We start from the raw sequence: 16,648 nt of genomic DNA, 5'->3' as shown, positions 1-16,648 counted from the left end.
AAGGGATTATGCCCAAAACGTCGATTCTCCTGCTCCTTGGATCTGCTGTGTTTTTCCAACGCCACACTTTTTGACTCTGACCTCCAGCATCTGCAGTCCTCACTTTGTCTTAATTTACAAAATGCAAACCTTACGCATGGTGCCAACCCAGAAGTTCTCTGATCATTGCTTCCCCTCTTATTCATCCAATCAGGATTGAATCTTGTGTTTCTGGATCTGGATCATTCACTTCTTTATCTCAGTTGAAGACAATTCCAGTGGATTAATCCAGCATTTCCTGCAATGTTTTCTGAACAGCTCAACAGAAATGAGAACAAAATACGATCTGAGAGAGAATGTTTAGATTGTAGTCATTGGAACATTGTTTATCAGTTCTTTCGTTGTTTAAGTATTAAATGCTACAGTACTTTGGAATAGGCAGGCAGGAGGCTGGAAGAACACAGCAAGCCAGGCAGCATCAGGAGGTGGAGCAGTCTATGTTTCGGGTATAACCCTATTTCAGGACAGCACTTTGAAAGCAATTTTTAATTGAAACTATGGATCATTTCTCAACATACAAAGACATCACATTCATTCACTATTCTTGTTTTTTTTCATAAACTTCACTCTTAACTGTGAATGTTGTTTTAAATTCGAGAGTGGTTCTGGTCAGTGGAGCATAATGATAACATGAGACTGATCTGTTTTTGTTGAATAATTAACTGGCGTTTTGCAGGTGCAGTTCTGGATTATTAATAGGCCACGTCGTGTTTATGTCTGTTCACACAGTGGAACTGAATTATCCAGTTGTTTGTGACCACTCCATCATAATCTACATGTAACAAAATGACCATTCTCTGCGAATGATCCTTCTCCACCCACCCTCAAGTTAGAGAATCTAACGATAGATGCTGTCTTGGAGATGTATAGCATGGAAGCAGACCCTTCAGTCCATGCTGACCAAATATTCTAAGTAAATCTAGTCCCATTTGCCAGCACTTGGCCCATATCCCTCCCAACCCTTCCTATTCATATACCCATCCAGACGCCTTTTAAAAGATGTGATGGAGGCTGATACAATTACTTCCTCTGGCAGCTCATTCCATACACACACCAGAGGGACAGAGAGAAAGAGACAACGAGCGAGAGAGACATCAAGAGAGAACGAGAGAGAGAGTGTGAGCGAGCAAGTGACCGAGAGAGAGCGGGAGAGAAAACACTCTTTGCATTTATCTCTCCAGTTGCCTCATCTGTGTGAAAAATCTGCCTCTTAAGTCGCATTTCAAGCTTTCCCATTTCACCACCCGCAGATCAGGAGGATTTTGGAATTACTGTATCATCAGTTTGCCAACATGGACAATAAAATGGAACTCTGCAACTGTAGATTAGACAATGGAAAATTGACCTGTCTATCTCACATTTCCAGCTGATATGAAAGCTGTTTTAATATTGGGCAAGGACAACATCAGGCTTTGATGTGACTCTGTGCAATCCGCTCTTGCTGAGGCTGTAATCTATCAATATTCGTCATTGTCCTGCTTTGTAATATTGAACAATTATTTAATTTTTTTCCCCTTTCATTACAGCTTGAAGCTGAAACTTTACTGTTCCCCGGTAACAAAGGAAATTCTGCTAACAAGTAAAAAGTACAAGTTCTGGGAGAATTATATTGTAAGTTCCATATTTAAATCAATTGACCCTCCAGTTTCTTCTTGTGTTAAAAATAGTTAAACATTATAGTTTTAAAAAAAAGTTAGGAATCTACCACATTGCTGTTGGTCTGGAGTCACACGTGGGGCAGACCGGGTAAGGATGGCAGTTTCTTTCCACAAAGGACCACTGGTGAACCAGATGAGTTTCTCTGGCAATCGACAATGATTCATGCTTATCCATTAGACTTCTAATTCCAGATTTTTATTGAATTTAAATTCCACCTGTTGCCACAGCAGGATTTGAACCAGGTCCCCAGAGCAGTACCTAGGTCTCTGGATTAGCAATCTAGCAATAATGTCACCAGGCCATCATCTCTCCAAAATATATTTAAAATCAGGTAGCAATGAGTCATAAATTGTAAGGAACAGAGAAAATGTGTTTGTTCTGGATTGAACTAAGATTCAGTTGGCATTATTTAAGTGAAATAAGGTCAATAAATGTTTGTGTTTTCACAGATTGCTATCGAAGTTGGAACTCCAACACAAATTTCCTTGGTTGATGAGGCAACTGGTGAGGTAAGTGCAAAGAGTGTTTTCTCTCTCAGTCACTCGCTCACTCGCGCTCTCTCTCTCTCTCGTTCTCTCTTGTTGTCTCTCTCTCTCTCATTGTCTCTTTCTCTCTCTCATTCTCTATCCCTCTCTTGTTTTTTCTCTCTCTCTTTCTATGCCTCTCTCTCTCGTTTTCTCCCTCTCACACACATTCTCTGTCCCCGCCTCACTCCACGCCTCTCGTTTTCTCTCTCTCTCGTTTCTCTCATTCTCTGTTTCTCTGTCCCTCTCTTGTTCTCTGTCCCTCTCTTTCTCTCTCATTTTTTCCTCTCTCTTGTCCTTTCTCTCTCTCATCCTTTCTTTCTTTCTCTCTCTCTGTCTCTCTGTCTCTGTCTCTATGTGTCTCTCTTTCTCTTGCTCTCTCTGTCTTGTGCTGTGTCTCTGATCACATGTGGATAGATCATATCCATGATCCTGGAAAGTGGCTTTTTAATGTTGATGAACAGGAGGTTGGAATGCTTTTCCTTTCCTCCAAACACCACCCCCCGGACACCGAGAGTCCACACAGTTTTCCCTATGTCTGTGTTAAAGCGTTCTGACTCTATGGCTCTCAAACATAATGACTTGTCTCGCCAGTTATCTGACTGTAATAATATTGCAACTCAAAGCTTTCAAATCTACTGTAGTATGTTACTGAGAGAGGTTTTACTTTATATTTTGTTTTTAATTTGTCTTGTGTGGAGATATTAAGCAGGATATCTTGTCATCATTGACAATGGAGATGTCAGATGTGTCCGTTATCCCACTACCCCTTTCGCTTCCATCCGAGTTGACCATTTACTTGGTTGGTGTTGATATTCTAAAGAAATAGATTTTTGTTCTTTCAGACCAACTGAAAACTTTGCAGCTGTGCATTGTAATTGAAGTCAGGCTGATTGTGAACAGTTTAGCACATTCTGTACGGTAAACAGAAACCAGGTCTTTTGAGACACCTGTTTGCTTGGGTGCTGTAATATCTTACCTTCCATGAGTGCTCTGCCTGAAGGTACATCTGACTCTCCTCACCACGATTGGTATCATGGTTCGGGTGAGGAGGTGGATTCTATATCCACCTGAGTCAGGATGGGGAAATTGGTGCCAACAGCACATGGTTCATCTACAGCCTTCCAATCAACTGAGCCAACCAGCATCCCTCTCACCAAAAAAAGAGGGTGAGGTTGCTCTTGCAATGCATTCTTCTACAAGCATGCTGTAGTCTGGAGCGATGGATAATGATGGTTGAGGTTCCAACTGAGGCATTCGAGAGGGCATTGGATGATTATTTGACAGAAACAGTATGTGATTGTATATGGGAGAAAGCAGGAGATTGACACTCAGCAGTGATGCTCATTGGAAGGGCTGGTGCAGGCATGATGGACTGGATGGCCTGATTCTGTGAATTTCTTACCATCACACAGCTGCCTAGGAGTGTCTTCTGCTCTTCCTGCCTGCTATTCATGTGTGTGTGTCTGTGTGTGTGTGTCTGTGTGTCTGTGTGTGTGTGTCTGTGTGTGTGTGTGTGTTTACGATTATGGGGAGAAAGTGGTATCAGGGAACTGAGGTGGATTGTTAGTCATGATCATATTGAATGGTGGAGCAGGCTTGAAGGGCTGAATGGCCTCTTCCTTCTATGTTTCCATCCGTGTGGGAAGGATTTGCAGGATGGTGTGTCCTTGGTCATCATGTCCTGGAGATGGACTTAAATCTGAAGCTTTTGGTTCAGAGGCAAGGACACTACCCCATGCCACAAATCCTGATTTTACACAGAATGTACAACTCAGTTTATTCATCAATAGCTTCAATATAAACTTTAACATAATTTTGTTTTTAAACTGTTTGCATTTCTAAAGAACTTTGTTTTTTTTCTTTGAAAATAGAAGGAAGATATTTTAGTTACCCTTCTACCTGCTGGACACTGCCCTGGATCAGTCATGTAGGTATTAATGTCTTTACCCAGTGGTTTCATTAACAAGTCTTTGGGCATGATGGACGTAAGAGCGAAAATAATTATCTTTGCATGTTCATATGAATAGCAATAGGACTTGGAAACTCGTTCAGAAGGAGGTTTTCCGAAATACATGTTAGAAGGAATTACTTTAGATAGATAGCATGGGTGTCATGGGCTAAATGGCCTCCTTTAATACAGAGGTATCTCTGATTCTGAGCAGAATGCTGAAGCATTGTGCATCAGTGGGTCAATTTGGGTCAGCCTTTGTGATGTGATGATGGTGGGAACACGCACTCCATTCAGAAGGCTCATTGCACAGAAACTGTCTGTGGGAATTGTCATAAATCACAAGACACCGGATTATAGTCCAACAGGTTTATTTGAAAAGCTTTCAGAGCCTCGCTCCTCCTTCAGGCGCTAGTTCAGGAATTGTGAAATAGATCTTTGTTGCCTCCCAGTTTGCAGATGTAAATGATTTTATCCAGGTTGGATTTTGTTCACACTTGTCCCTTTCTAACAGCTGCTGTGTAAGCACATATACCTCAACATGCGAGTTGTTCTGTGATTGAATGTTGAACCCATTCTTGCATTTCCAGTTTGGGGAAAGTCTGACTCCAGGTGCCTCCGCATTCCTCCCCAGTTGCTCAGTTCAGATCTTAAGAACAAAAGCAGAGATTTTATCAGACAGTTCATCATTTAACTTTTGTGAGGCTTTGTATGGAGTATGTGTAATATTAAATAACAACATTTTACTTATCCTAATATTTAAAACTTTTATGAACTGTATTTATTAAACAGCAACATTGAGCTAGCAGTCTTCCTCCTTTCAGGTTCCTGTTTGAAGGTGGCGGTGGCACAGTGCTGTATACAGGAGATTTCAGACTGGCCAAGGGAGAAGTTGCTCGTATGGAATTATTGCATTCAGGTGGCAGGTAAAACTGATTTTAATTGTGTTTTTGCATTGAATCTCATAGCTAGTACGCAGTGTACCTTTACAAGATATGCTTATGATATGCATACTCTCAACTCATGACCTGTCGGCATCAAGGTTTCTGTCTCCATCTTACACTGGGTCATTTGAAGCATGATGTGTCGGTGGAAGTGTGCCATTGTTTGTAAGTGGATAATTTAGTGTTAGCCCAGACACTGAGGTGCCTGTAATTGTAATATATGTAGATACATCCAGATTTACAATAAATGTCTATTGAATCTTTCAGTGCTACTTAGCCTTGTCCAGTTCTTTTGTTCAGGGAGCTAATGTAGGTGTTGGTTCATCAGATGCAAATACCCAGCTAGAGGCAAAAATACAAAGCACAACAGCCAATTTTTGACCATGAAATTTCCAGATTTCACCATGTACTGAGTGAGGACAGAAATAATACCCAGGTGACAATGAGTAAAGATTCATCAGGAGAAGCAGTCTTTAATCTCTTTTCACAAGTCAGTTTGGTCAGTGCATGAAATTAACTTTGGAAATTATGTATGGCCATTTGACTAATCTTAAAGGTGGAGTTCATTTGGTGAAAGTTTTGTACAGGTTGTTTATGATTCATAGTGCCATAGAGACAGACCCTTCAGCCTAACTTGTCCATGCCAATCCTGTTTCCAAAACTGAACTAGTCCCATTGGCTTCCATTTGGTCTGTCTCCCTCTAAACCTTTCTTATCCAGCTACCTGGCCAAACATCTTTTAAATTAACATCTGTTTGTAATTTTTATAAATGACCTAGATGAGGGCGTAGAAGGATGGGTTAGTAAATTTGTGGATGACACTAAGGTTGGTGAAGTTGAGGATAATGCTGAAGGATGTTGCAAGTTACAAAGGGACATAGGTAAGCTGCAGAGCTGGGCTGAAATGGAGGCAAATGCGGGAAGGTGTGAGATGAGTCACTTTGGAAGGAACAACGGAAATAAAGAGTAGCTTTTATTGGTAGAGGGATTGAGTTTCTGAACCATGAGGTCATGCTGCAGCTGTAGAAAACTCTGGTGTGGCCACACTTGGAGTATTGCATACAGTTCTGGTCGCCACATTATAGGAAAGATGTGGAAGCTTTGGAAAGGGTTCAGAGGAGATTTATCAGGATGTTGTCTGGTATGGAGGGAAGATCAAAAGAGGAAAGGCTGAGGGAATTTGAGGCTGCTTTCGTAGGAGAGAAGAAGGTTGAGAGTGACTCAAATTGAGACATGTAAGATAATCAGAGGGTTAGATAGGGTGGACAGTGAGAGCCTTTTTCCTCGGATGGTGATGGCTAGCATGAGGGGACATAGCTTTAAACTGAGGGATGATCGATATAGGACAGATGTCAGAGGTAGTTTCTTTACTCAGAGAGTAGTCAGTGCTTGGAATAGACTGCCTGCAACAGTAGTAGACCCGCCAACTTTAAGGACATTTAAATGGTCATTGGATAGACATATGGATGAGAATGGAATAGTGTAGGTTAGATGGGCTTCAGATTAGTTCCACAGGTCGGCACAACATCGAGGGCCAAAGGGCCTGTACTGCGCTGTAATGTTCTGTGTTCTCAATGTTGTAATTGTACTCACCTCTAACCACTTCCTCTGGCAGCTTGTTTCATATATGCACCGCCCTCTATCTGGAAAAAGTTGCCCATCAGGTCCCTTTAAATCTTTCCTCTGTCACCTTAAACCTGTCCAGTTTCACACTCCCCTACTTAGGGAAATGACCTTGGCCATTCACCTGACCTATGTCCCCCCCCATGATTTTCTAAACCTTTCTAAGATCATTCCTCAGCCTCCCTATGTTCCAGTGGAAAATGTCCCATTATCCAGCCCCTCCTGCTACAGTCTGTTCTCCTGTTATGCGCGTTTCTTCAACACAAATTGGCTGGAATGTGATTGAAGAATTTTGACCATTATTTGTAGAACACAATCTTTCCTTACCTGCATTGTCTATAACCGTGATTCCAGTTCCACTGGTTTAAATGGTGCTGCTATTACATGATTTTCTTATACTGCATAGAATCTCTACAGTGTGGAAACAGGCTATTTGGCCCAACAAGTCCACACTGACCCTCCAAAGAGTAACCCACCCAGACCCAATTCTTTACGCTATTACTCTACATTTACCCCTGACTAATGCACCTAACCTACACATCCCTTAACACTACGGGCAATTTAGCATGGCCAATTCTCCTAACCTGCCCATCTTTGGACTGTGGGAGTAAACCGGAGCACCCGGAGGAAACCCACACAGACTCAGGGGAAATGTGCAAACCCCACATGAACAGTCACCTGAGGCTGGAATCGAACCCAGGTCCCTGGCGCTGTGAGACAGCATTGCTAGCCGCTAAGCCACCATGCCGCCCAGCTGTATCAAAACAGACTGTAACACAAACCCTCCAGTGTTGGTAACATCCTTGTATATCTTTCCAGTTTTTAATAACATCCTTCCTATAACAAGGTGACCAGAATTATACGCGGCACTCCAAATGGGGCCTTACCAATGTCTTGTTCAGCTGTAATATGACATTCCAATTCCAGTACTCAGTGCTCTGACTGATGAAGGCAAGAATGCCAAATGCCTTCTTCCCCACCCTCTCTACCTGTCACATCATTTTCAAGGATCTATATACTTGCACCCCTAAGTCTCTCTGTTCGACAACACTCCCCAGGTCCCTACCATTAACTGTGTAAGTCCTGCCCTAGTTTGCTTTACTAAAACAAGTTTATCTAAATTAAACTCCATCTACCATTCCTCAGTCCACTGGCCCAGTTAATCAACATTCCATTGTACTCTTAGATCACCTTCTTCACTGTACCACCAATTTTGGTGCCATCTGCAAACTTACTAACCACGTTTCCTATAATCTTATCCAAATTATTTATATAAAGGCCAACAACAGTAGACCCAGCATCAATCCTTTTGGCACACCCTGGCACAGGCCTCCATTCTGAACAACAACCTTCTGCCACCACCCTCTGTCTTCTCTCATTAAGCCAAAAAGAACTTTTTCATAAACTTTTTGTGGGCGGCACGGTGGCACAGTGGTTAGCACTGTTGATTAATCCTTTTGGCACACCCTGGCACAGGCCTCCATTCTGAACAACAACCTTCTGCCACCACCCTCTGTCTTCTCTCATTAAGCCAAAAAGAAATTTTTCATAAAATGGAAGAACGTTTTGTTTGAACACTCCAGTAGTCATGACTTGGAACTTGTTACCCCATGTACTAACAGCAAAAACAACTGATGATTTTGAAAGGAAATTAGATAAACACAAGAAGGGAATAACCTTACAGAATAAAGTGAATTGAGTGGGGGAATGGGACAAACTAGTTTGTCCTACACAGATGGGCAAACTAACCTCCTTGTGGCATATTGCCTTAAAAGGGCAGGTTTAGCCTGAGTTTTAAAGGTAACACTTCTGACAATGCAGCATTCCCCCAGTAATGCAGAGTCTTGCCACTGACCTGGATAGAAAAAGAAAAAAGTTTAGTTATCAGATAAAATTTAGGATGTCAAATCGGTCCTGTATTTACCATTACATCACGAGAAAGCAGCACTTATTTAAGTTAAGAATCACAGTAACTTTGAAGCACTGCTCCTTCATCAGGTGGTTGTCTGTGCTCTGAAAGCTAGTGTTTCTAAATAAACCTGTTGGACTATAACCTGGTGTTGTGTGATTTTTAACTTTGTACACCCCAGTCCAACACCAGTATCTCCAAATCAGAACTTATTTAAGTGATTGAAAAGTGTGAATAAAGTTTTAAATAAGTTCAAAAGTAAAAATACTTGTGTAAAAACAAACTTAAATCATTCATGCTCAAAAACAATTCAGTTAGTATGTTGTCACACACGTCTGGTGCGCAGTCCTCATGGTCGAGTCTGAAATGTTACAGAACTAATTAGTTATTGCGGGTTAGCGTAGCTGGAAAGGCAGACTCCTTTTGTCTTTAGTCTGTACTGTACACACTGCTCTTATCAAAGCTGTAGAGAATCCAGAGATCTGTGTAATCAGGAAGACCATCGTTTGAAAATCTGGCAAACTTGATGTGGTGTTATCATTCAGTGTTTTGGGACCTTCACTGAATCTCAGTAGCACAGCATTGAATTGGTTCAGGAACCATGTGGCCAAGCAAGATGTGTCCATGTCCTCACTTTCCAACATTGATCGTCAGTGTGAGAGAAAGCATCTCAATGTGGCTCCTGTTGCTGAGATTATTATTACATTCAAACTGGTAAGTTCCTTATTTCAAATAGTTTTCTGTAGTTATAAACTAAACCTGCTGAGGGCGCTATCTAAGTTGTAAATTGAAAGGTTTTGTTTTAAGAGCATGTTTGCAAACTGTTTTTACCAGGATTATTTAACTAACTATCATTGACATCTTAACACTATAGTGGCTGACTACAGTGGCAGAGTGAGATCATAGCTCTTTTACTAATAAATGTAATTTTTTTATTGAAAGTTTCATTCACCCCTTTTCTACACACACTCTTATATTAAAGAAAATGACAATTTGATGAAGTTTCTAACCTTAATTATTTTCCTCCTTTCCTTCAGCCCACCACTGGTGGCTTTGCATTCCATTCCCCCCACCCCCTGCAATTCTTGACCAAAACTGTCCTCGCTCCCACTGTCTTTATTTTTAAAACTTGAATGCGTGGCCAAATATTTGGTTACTTTTTCTAAATTATCCTCCTCTTGGCTCACTCTCTGAAGATTTTTAGGAGATTTTCTACATTAAGAAAGCAATATTCACGAGGAATGAGGATTCTGTCAGTTAGTAAAGGCATTAAGTATCAGCTGCAGAGTTGAATGTGCAGCCACCTGGACTGTGCTGACATTCCTGGTGTATGCTGTTTGTGAAATAGCAACATTTGCAGTTAGTGGTTATGGTTTCCTGTTCTGTCTTTGCCCTCCGTGAATGGTATGCTGCCAAATGGAGAATACTTTGCATTATGTCTGTTCACATGCAACTTTTTTTTGTATAATTGAACAGTGTTCCATTTTATTCCACTGTAGGATCAAAGACATTCAGAGTGTTTACTTGGATACAACATTTTGTGATCCACGATTTTATCAAATCCCAAGCAGGGTAAGTATTTCAAACATTTTGACATTTTCACAGATTATACCAATAGTTTCATTTATTTTTGTTTGTATTTCCCTAAATCTAGTGAGTTACATCAGTTTTATAATTTGTTGTAATAGAAATGTAGAATCATGGAATCTTACAGCACCAGAGCAAGGCCGTTCAGCCCATTGTGCTGGTGCTAGCAGGAGTCAGAAAAGATGGGTCTTTCCATGGGTTTTTCACAAATATCCGATTCCCCAACATGCTTCACAGCCAATGCCATGCATTTTGAAGTGTAATCAGTGTATTAATGTAGGAAACGTGACAGCCTATTTTTGCACAGCAAGATCCCACAACAGTGCTGTGACAATGACCAAATGACCTGTTTTTATGAGGTTGGTTGAATGATGAATGTAATCCCCAGGACACAGCAGGAAACTCCCCTGCTCTCCTTCAAAATAGTTACAGTTGGATTTTTTTACCATCACCTCAGCAAGGAGTTGGGGGCTTCAACTTACTGAAACTTGGTTCTTGTTAGGCAAGGGAGTTGGGGGTTATTGTGTGTAGGTGTAGAATGTGGAATTTGAAACACAAACACATCAACCGTGACCTCATTTACTGGCAGAGTTGGTTTGTGGGACTGAGCGTTCCAGTTCAGCTCCTATGTCGTATTGATGACCACACCACTCAGTGCCACTGTTTTCTCAATTAAACACAATGCTGAAACAATTCCATTTACAGTTCAAAATTGCAGGTTCATTTGGGACATTGTCCTTTTCGGTCTTGGTTTGGTACAACTGCATCCAGGTGGCTGATTAACAGTGTGCAAAATGTCTGCAATGTTGGCGATATGCAATTTATAACTAAGCAATTGGCAAAAAGCCAGTGGAGGGATATTCCATGTTTGTTTTGTACTTCACCGTTCCCAGGTGGAGTGCCTGAATGGGATCCTGGAGTTGGTGAGAAGTTGGATCACACTCAGTCCTTACCACGTCGTGTGGCTAAACTGCAAGGCAGCATACGGATATGAATATCTCTTCACTAACCTCAGTGAAGAATTCTCGATTCAGGTTGGTGCTGAAAAATTGCTGCTACTTGTTCACACTCAAACATCAGAATTGGAGATCACTCCATTTTAGCGCTTCACTGATGAGAGTAGGTTTCGTACATCTTGGAACAGCATTCACCAAGATTCCTGGTGAATTTCCCATAACTAAATGTTTTTGTTTTTTGCCAACAAACTAACCTCTCCCATCGAACGTGATAATAAATCAGAGTGGTAAATCAACCTTTCCTGAGGCAGGTTGCTGAGTGGAGGTGAAGTTTGGGACTGTGCTCATCTGGACCATTCACCTTTGTGCTGCCATTTGTCTGAAAAGGCAGCCTATCCGCCTCCTCCATCTAATGTGTTTCTTGTTTGAATCTTTCTGTACCTTCAGGTTCATCTTAACAAGCTGGATATGTTTCATAATATGCCTGAAATTCTACATCATGTCACCACAGACAGATCAACGCAGATTCACGCATGTAGACACCCCAAGGTACGGTTATTTCATCAGCTTTTTAATCGTTAACAGGTTGCAACCATACAGATCACTTCCTGATTTGTGAGCAAATTTTGTAAGGTACTGTATCATCACTCTGTATTGTTCTAGTAGCTTCAAAACTCTAATCTTAATTGTCACAATCTTTTTAAATGAAATGGTCCCAATTTGTAAATTCCCAATTGATGTCCTCACCAGGATGAGGATTTTATTCGTGGAAACCGACTCCCTTGTGGCATTACAGCGAAAGATGGGACTCCACTTCGCATTATCAGCATTAAACCCTCCACCATGTGGTTCGGTGAAAGGACAAATAAGTCGAGTGTAATTGTAAGGTATGACAGCATCATGTATTACCACATCTGTGTTACCCAAATGAACACCATTGGAAGGAACTTGTGTATGACCTTGATGTATCGAAGACTGGCTGAAGGAAGAAGTTCAGGATCTTGCTCAGTGTAGTCTTTTAATATTTTAAATACTACATCGTACAACCTAAGCATTCAATTTTTTCTGCCAAAATTATTCACATGTTACTCTCCTGGTCCAACTCTACTTCTCAATTATTATTTTTACCTCTGCACCTGAGGTCAGATCAAACCCCACATCCAATGAAAGCAACTTTTCATTTGCTTATGGAATGTTGGTGTTTGCTTTTGAGTTTGGCATTTGTTACCTGTCCTTAATTGCCCTGGATGAGGTGGTCTGAGCTGCTGCTTTGAGGTAGCCCCACAATGCCCTTTGGGTTGGGATGTCTGGTTGGCATGGACGGGTTGGACCGAAGGGTCTGTTTCCATGCTGTACATCTCTATGACTCTATGACCCAGCAACACTGAAGGAACAATTATGTATTTTCAAGTCGGGATGGTGAGTGGCTCAGAGGTGAACTTTCAGGGGGTTGTGTTCTCATGCATTTCCTAACATTGTTTTTCTAGGTGGTAGAGGTTTGGAAGGTGCTGCTGAAGCAGCCTTGGTAAGTTGCTGCTGTGCATCTTGTAGTTGGTACAAGGGAGGGAATATTTATTGAGTAACATTGAAGCATTCCATTGTGGATTGATTAATTTCCTCCCATGTGCACATCATATGGAACTTCACGGAAATGAAATGCAGATGATTCCTGGTTCATAAACTATCATAAGGCTCTCAATATGCCCACCCCATGTAGATGGCTGGTCTGTCAAGTCTGCAATAATCTGCTGTACGGACCAAATAGCCTCTAGTTCAGGCTGCTCTGCTTTGCTGAGCTCAGCCTGGTCATTAACTGAGGCATAATTGACAGCAATGTACTCAGGCAGGAACAAAAAGCTCACCCAGAGTCTCTCCGAGTTCGAGCAGTACCTCTCCCAGCAGAATAGAGGGACATTGGATCTGCACAATTTTTTCCCTTTACCCTCAACAACTGCCACAAAGAGAAACAACTAATTTAGGAGAATTGGAATAACAAATAATCAAACCTAAAATATTCACATTAAAGTAAAAAGCTGCAGATGTAGGAGATCGGAAATAAAACCAGAAAGTGCCTGAGAAACTTAACATCAGCACCATCTGTGAAGACAGAAATGGTGTTAATGTTTCAGATTCAATATACCTATTTATTAAAGTGTTTACAGTCTATTTAATGAATCTGAATTCAGCTGATTATTAATGATTTGATATTCAGCTTGTGGTTTCCAGTACTGGATCTTCAGCTCTTCTAATCTCTTATATCCTTTTTGAGTAGTTATGAGGTTCCTTTGCAGATATTTTGATCACACAAGATTGAATTTATATTTTTAAAGACTATGATGTGGCTTTGGCAGCAGTAGAAAAAGTTGCTGATTGTTGATGGTTATACAGTGGGATCAAAGAGTGAACATCATAAATTATATAGGTTTATAAAACCATGAGGGGCATGGATAGGGTGAATAGGCAAGGTCATATTTCCCAGGATAGGTGAGTCCAAAACTAAAGGGCATAGGTTTAAGGTGAGAAGGGAAAGATTTAAAAGGGACCTAAATGGCAACTTTTTCACACAGAGGATGGTGGAATGAGCTGCCAAGGAAGTGGTGGAGGCTGGTACAATTACTACATTTAAAAGGCATTTCGGGGGATCTAAGACGGCGGCGATCTGAGAAGATCACACTGCAGAGCTTCGCATCGCAGCAGGAGCAGGACAGTCCTTTATCCCACCACCCAGGTCATCAGGATTTCTTGGGGCGTTGGAAAGATTGTGGAGCCCCAAGAAACATTTTAAAATTGACTTACCTGTATTTTCAGCTGTCCAGAATGCCTAAAAAGGGAGGAGGAGCATCTGAGGCCAGGCCTGCAGCTCAGCCTGCAGCAGCCTCGGAGCCGATTACTCTCCAGGACCTGGTGAACCAGCTCTCGAAATCTCGTGAGATGTTGGGGAAACAGATTGAAGAGAAGCTGGCTCCAGTCTCTCTCATGCTGCAGAAGCATGAGCAGCAGCTGGGAGACCTGAAGAAGAGGATGGATGAGGTGGAGCACAGAGTTACAGTGGTGGAAGCTGATGCCAGTTCATTCAAGGAAGAGATCCAAGCCCTGAAGACGCAGGTTTGTAATTTGCATGACCCAAGTGGATGATCTTGAAAACAGGGGCAGGAGAAAAAACATTCGGATCATGGGTCTGCCTGAGGGTAAGGAAGGTGAGCAGCCTGTGGAATTTGTTGAAGGTTGGCTTCCGAAATTCCTTGACTTGGAGACTGGCATGAGAGGATTAAAGATAGAGAGGGCTCACCGGGTCGCAGCGCGGAGGTCCGGTCTGGGTCAACGCCCTCGTCTTTTCCTGGTGCGGATCCATCATTACCGGGATAAGGAGAGAGTCATGGAGGCCTCCAGACTCCAGGGGAAGGATCCAAAGGCCCTAATTTACGAGGGGTCTAAGATCATGTTTTTTCAGGACTTTTCAGCAGCGGTGATCCAGAAGCGAAAATCATACGATAGTGTTATGAGAAGATTGAAGGAGCTTGGGATTCAGTACTCCGAGATATCCGGCAGTGCTTCGGATCACCTGAGATGGATCCATGCATCTCTTTGACACATCGGAGAAGGCAAGAGACTTTGTGGACAAACTAACCTAATTTAAACAATTGTAGTATGTATAAATATCGTTGCTTGGGTGTGCGTTTATCATTCTGTAAAAGAAATGGAAGATTTCCAGTTGGAGCTTTGTTTGTCCCCCTTCTATTCCTCTGTTGATTGTAATTTGGTTCAAACTATGTCTGGCGGTGGTTAGGATGTACATTTTAAATTTCTAAGTTAGGACATACCAAAGGATGGGTGGAGTATTTATTCCTTTTTTATAAAATAATTTTTTTGAATTCATATTGATATTCTATGGGGTGTTTATTCTTTTTAGCTTGTGCTTGCGATGCGGCTCTCGCTGGGAGAAGTGAAGGTGGTTGAGATGGTTAGATGCCTATTTATGGGCAGTTCGGGACAGGTAGTTGCCCGCTTTGGGCAGGGGGCGAGTTCCCCTACTCAGCGCTATTGGCGCTTTATATGTTGGTTTGTTTTCTGGTTTTTGTTGTTTTTTATTTTTAATAATTTTGTATGTTTGTTAAATGTAGTGGTTTTAGTTTATGTAGTTTTTATATTTGGTGGACCATGCGACACTAAGGCTCAGCAATTTGTGGTTCGGGTTCCTCCTCTCTGGAATTTAAATGTAATTGCAGAAGATTATGGCTAATGATTTGATTAAATGGTGTACCTGGAATATCAAGGGAAGTCACTCACCAATTAAGAGGAAGAAGGTACTCTTGAGCCTTAGAAAGGAGAGGGTGGATATTGCTTTGTTACAGGAGACACATTTGGATGACAAGGAGCACCTGAAATTACAGCAGAATGGCTTTGACCGAGTTTATTTTTCATCATTTAATACCAGAAGTAGGGGAAGGAAAAATGTCTCATTTAAATTGTTGGAATGTATTAAAGACACATATGGGAGGTTTGCAATTCTTAAAGCCTTGATAAATGGGGAAGAATATGGCATTTTAAATGTTTATTGTCCCCCAGCTCATCCTCTTAAATTCTTGATAGATGCTTTTTCTAAACTGATAAGTCTCAAGTCTCGGCACATCATTATAGGGGGAGATTTTAACTGCCTCATGGACCCCACAGTAGACAGGTTGCCTAAAGGTCCCTCGATACCCTCTGCACAAACTAAACAGTTATTGGGTTTGTGTGGGGAATTAGGGTTGATGGACGTCTGGAGGTGTCTCCACCCTACAGGTAGGGATTTCACGTTTTTCTCCAATCCGCACAGATGTCACACGAGAATTGATTTTTTTTTTCTGACCCCTGCAGTAACCCTGGATCTGGTGGCATCCTGTACGATTGGTAATATTGCTATCTCTGATCATGCTCTAGTGTACCTCATGGTTAAAATTAAAGATGTTACAGTGGATTCAAGGTACTGGCGAATGGACCCCTTTATTCTCATGGACAGCAAGTTTACATAGGCTCGGTTGATAGCTCATCTGTTCTCTGGGAAACTACCAAAGCTTATGCCAGAGGGTTAATTATTTCATATTCCACCAGTAGGAAGCAGCAGAAGGGTGAGCAGCAATGTCTCCTTGAAGCACAGTTGAAAGTAGCCGAGAAGACCTATTTTGACAGACCCGCGTTGGTCAAACTACAGAGGATTACGGCACTACGGTCTACACTAAATTCCGTGCTCACACAGACGGCAGAGAAGGAGCTGGCTTTTGCAAAGCAAAAGTTATACAAGCATGGTGACAAGCCAGGCAAATACTTAGCATGGAGGAGAAAGTGAGGTCTGCAGATGCTGGAGATCAAAGTTGAAACTTTATTGCTGGAACAGCACAGCAGGTCAGGCAGCATCCAGGGAACAGGAGATTCGACGTTTCGGGCACAGGCCCTTCTTCCTGAAGAAGGGCCTGTGC

General features: G+C 41.8%; 1 protein-coding gene across 1 annotated transcript in view; it reads left to right on the top strand.

The window, feature by feature from the left end:
* Positions 1–16,648, top strand: part of dclre1c (DNA cross-link repair 1C, PSO2 homolog (S. cerevisiae)) — a 52,647-nt gene that overhangs the window by 22,063 nt on the left and 13,936 nt on the right. Inside the window, exons 3-11 of the mRNA XM_043713229.1 lie at positions 1,566–1,650; positions 2,148–2,207; positions 4,097–4,152; positions 4,998–5,099; positions 10,149–10,221; positions 11,130–11,270; positions 11,640–11,741; positions 11,943–12,079; positions 13,760–13,793. Of these exons, the coding sequence (XP_043569164.1) occupies positions 1,566–1,650; positions 2,148–2,207; positions 4,097–4,152; positions 4,998–5,099; positions 10,149–10,221; positions 11,130–11,270; positions 11,640–11,741; positions 11,943–12,079; positions 13,760–13,793 (790 nt within the window). The remainder of the gene's footprint in view (positions 1–1,565; positions 1,651–2,147; positions 2,208–4,096; positions 4,153–4,997; positions 5,100–10,148; positions 10,222–11,129; positions 11,271–11,639; positions 11,742–11,942; positions 12,080–13,759; positions 13,794–16,648) is intronic.

This window comes from Chiloscyllium plagiosum, chromosome 23, assembly GCF_004010195.1.
Source record: "Chiloscyllium plagiosum isolate BGI_BamShark_2017 chromosome 23, ASM401019v2, whole genome shotgun sequence".
NCBI lineage: Eukaryota > Metazoa > Chordata > Chondrichthyes > Orectolobiformes > Hemiscylliidae > Chiloscyllium > Chiloscyllium plagiosum.
The sequence above is the reverse complement of the archived record's forward strand: the minus strand, read 5'-3'. Positions and strand labels throughout refer to the sequence as shown.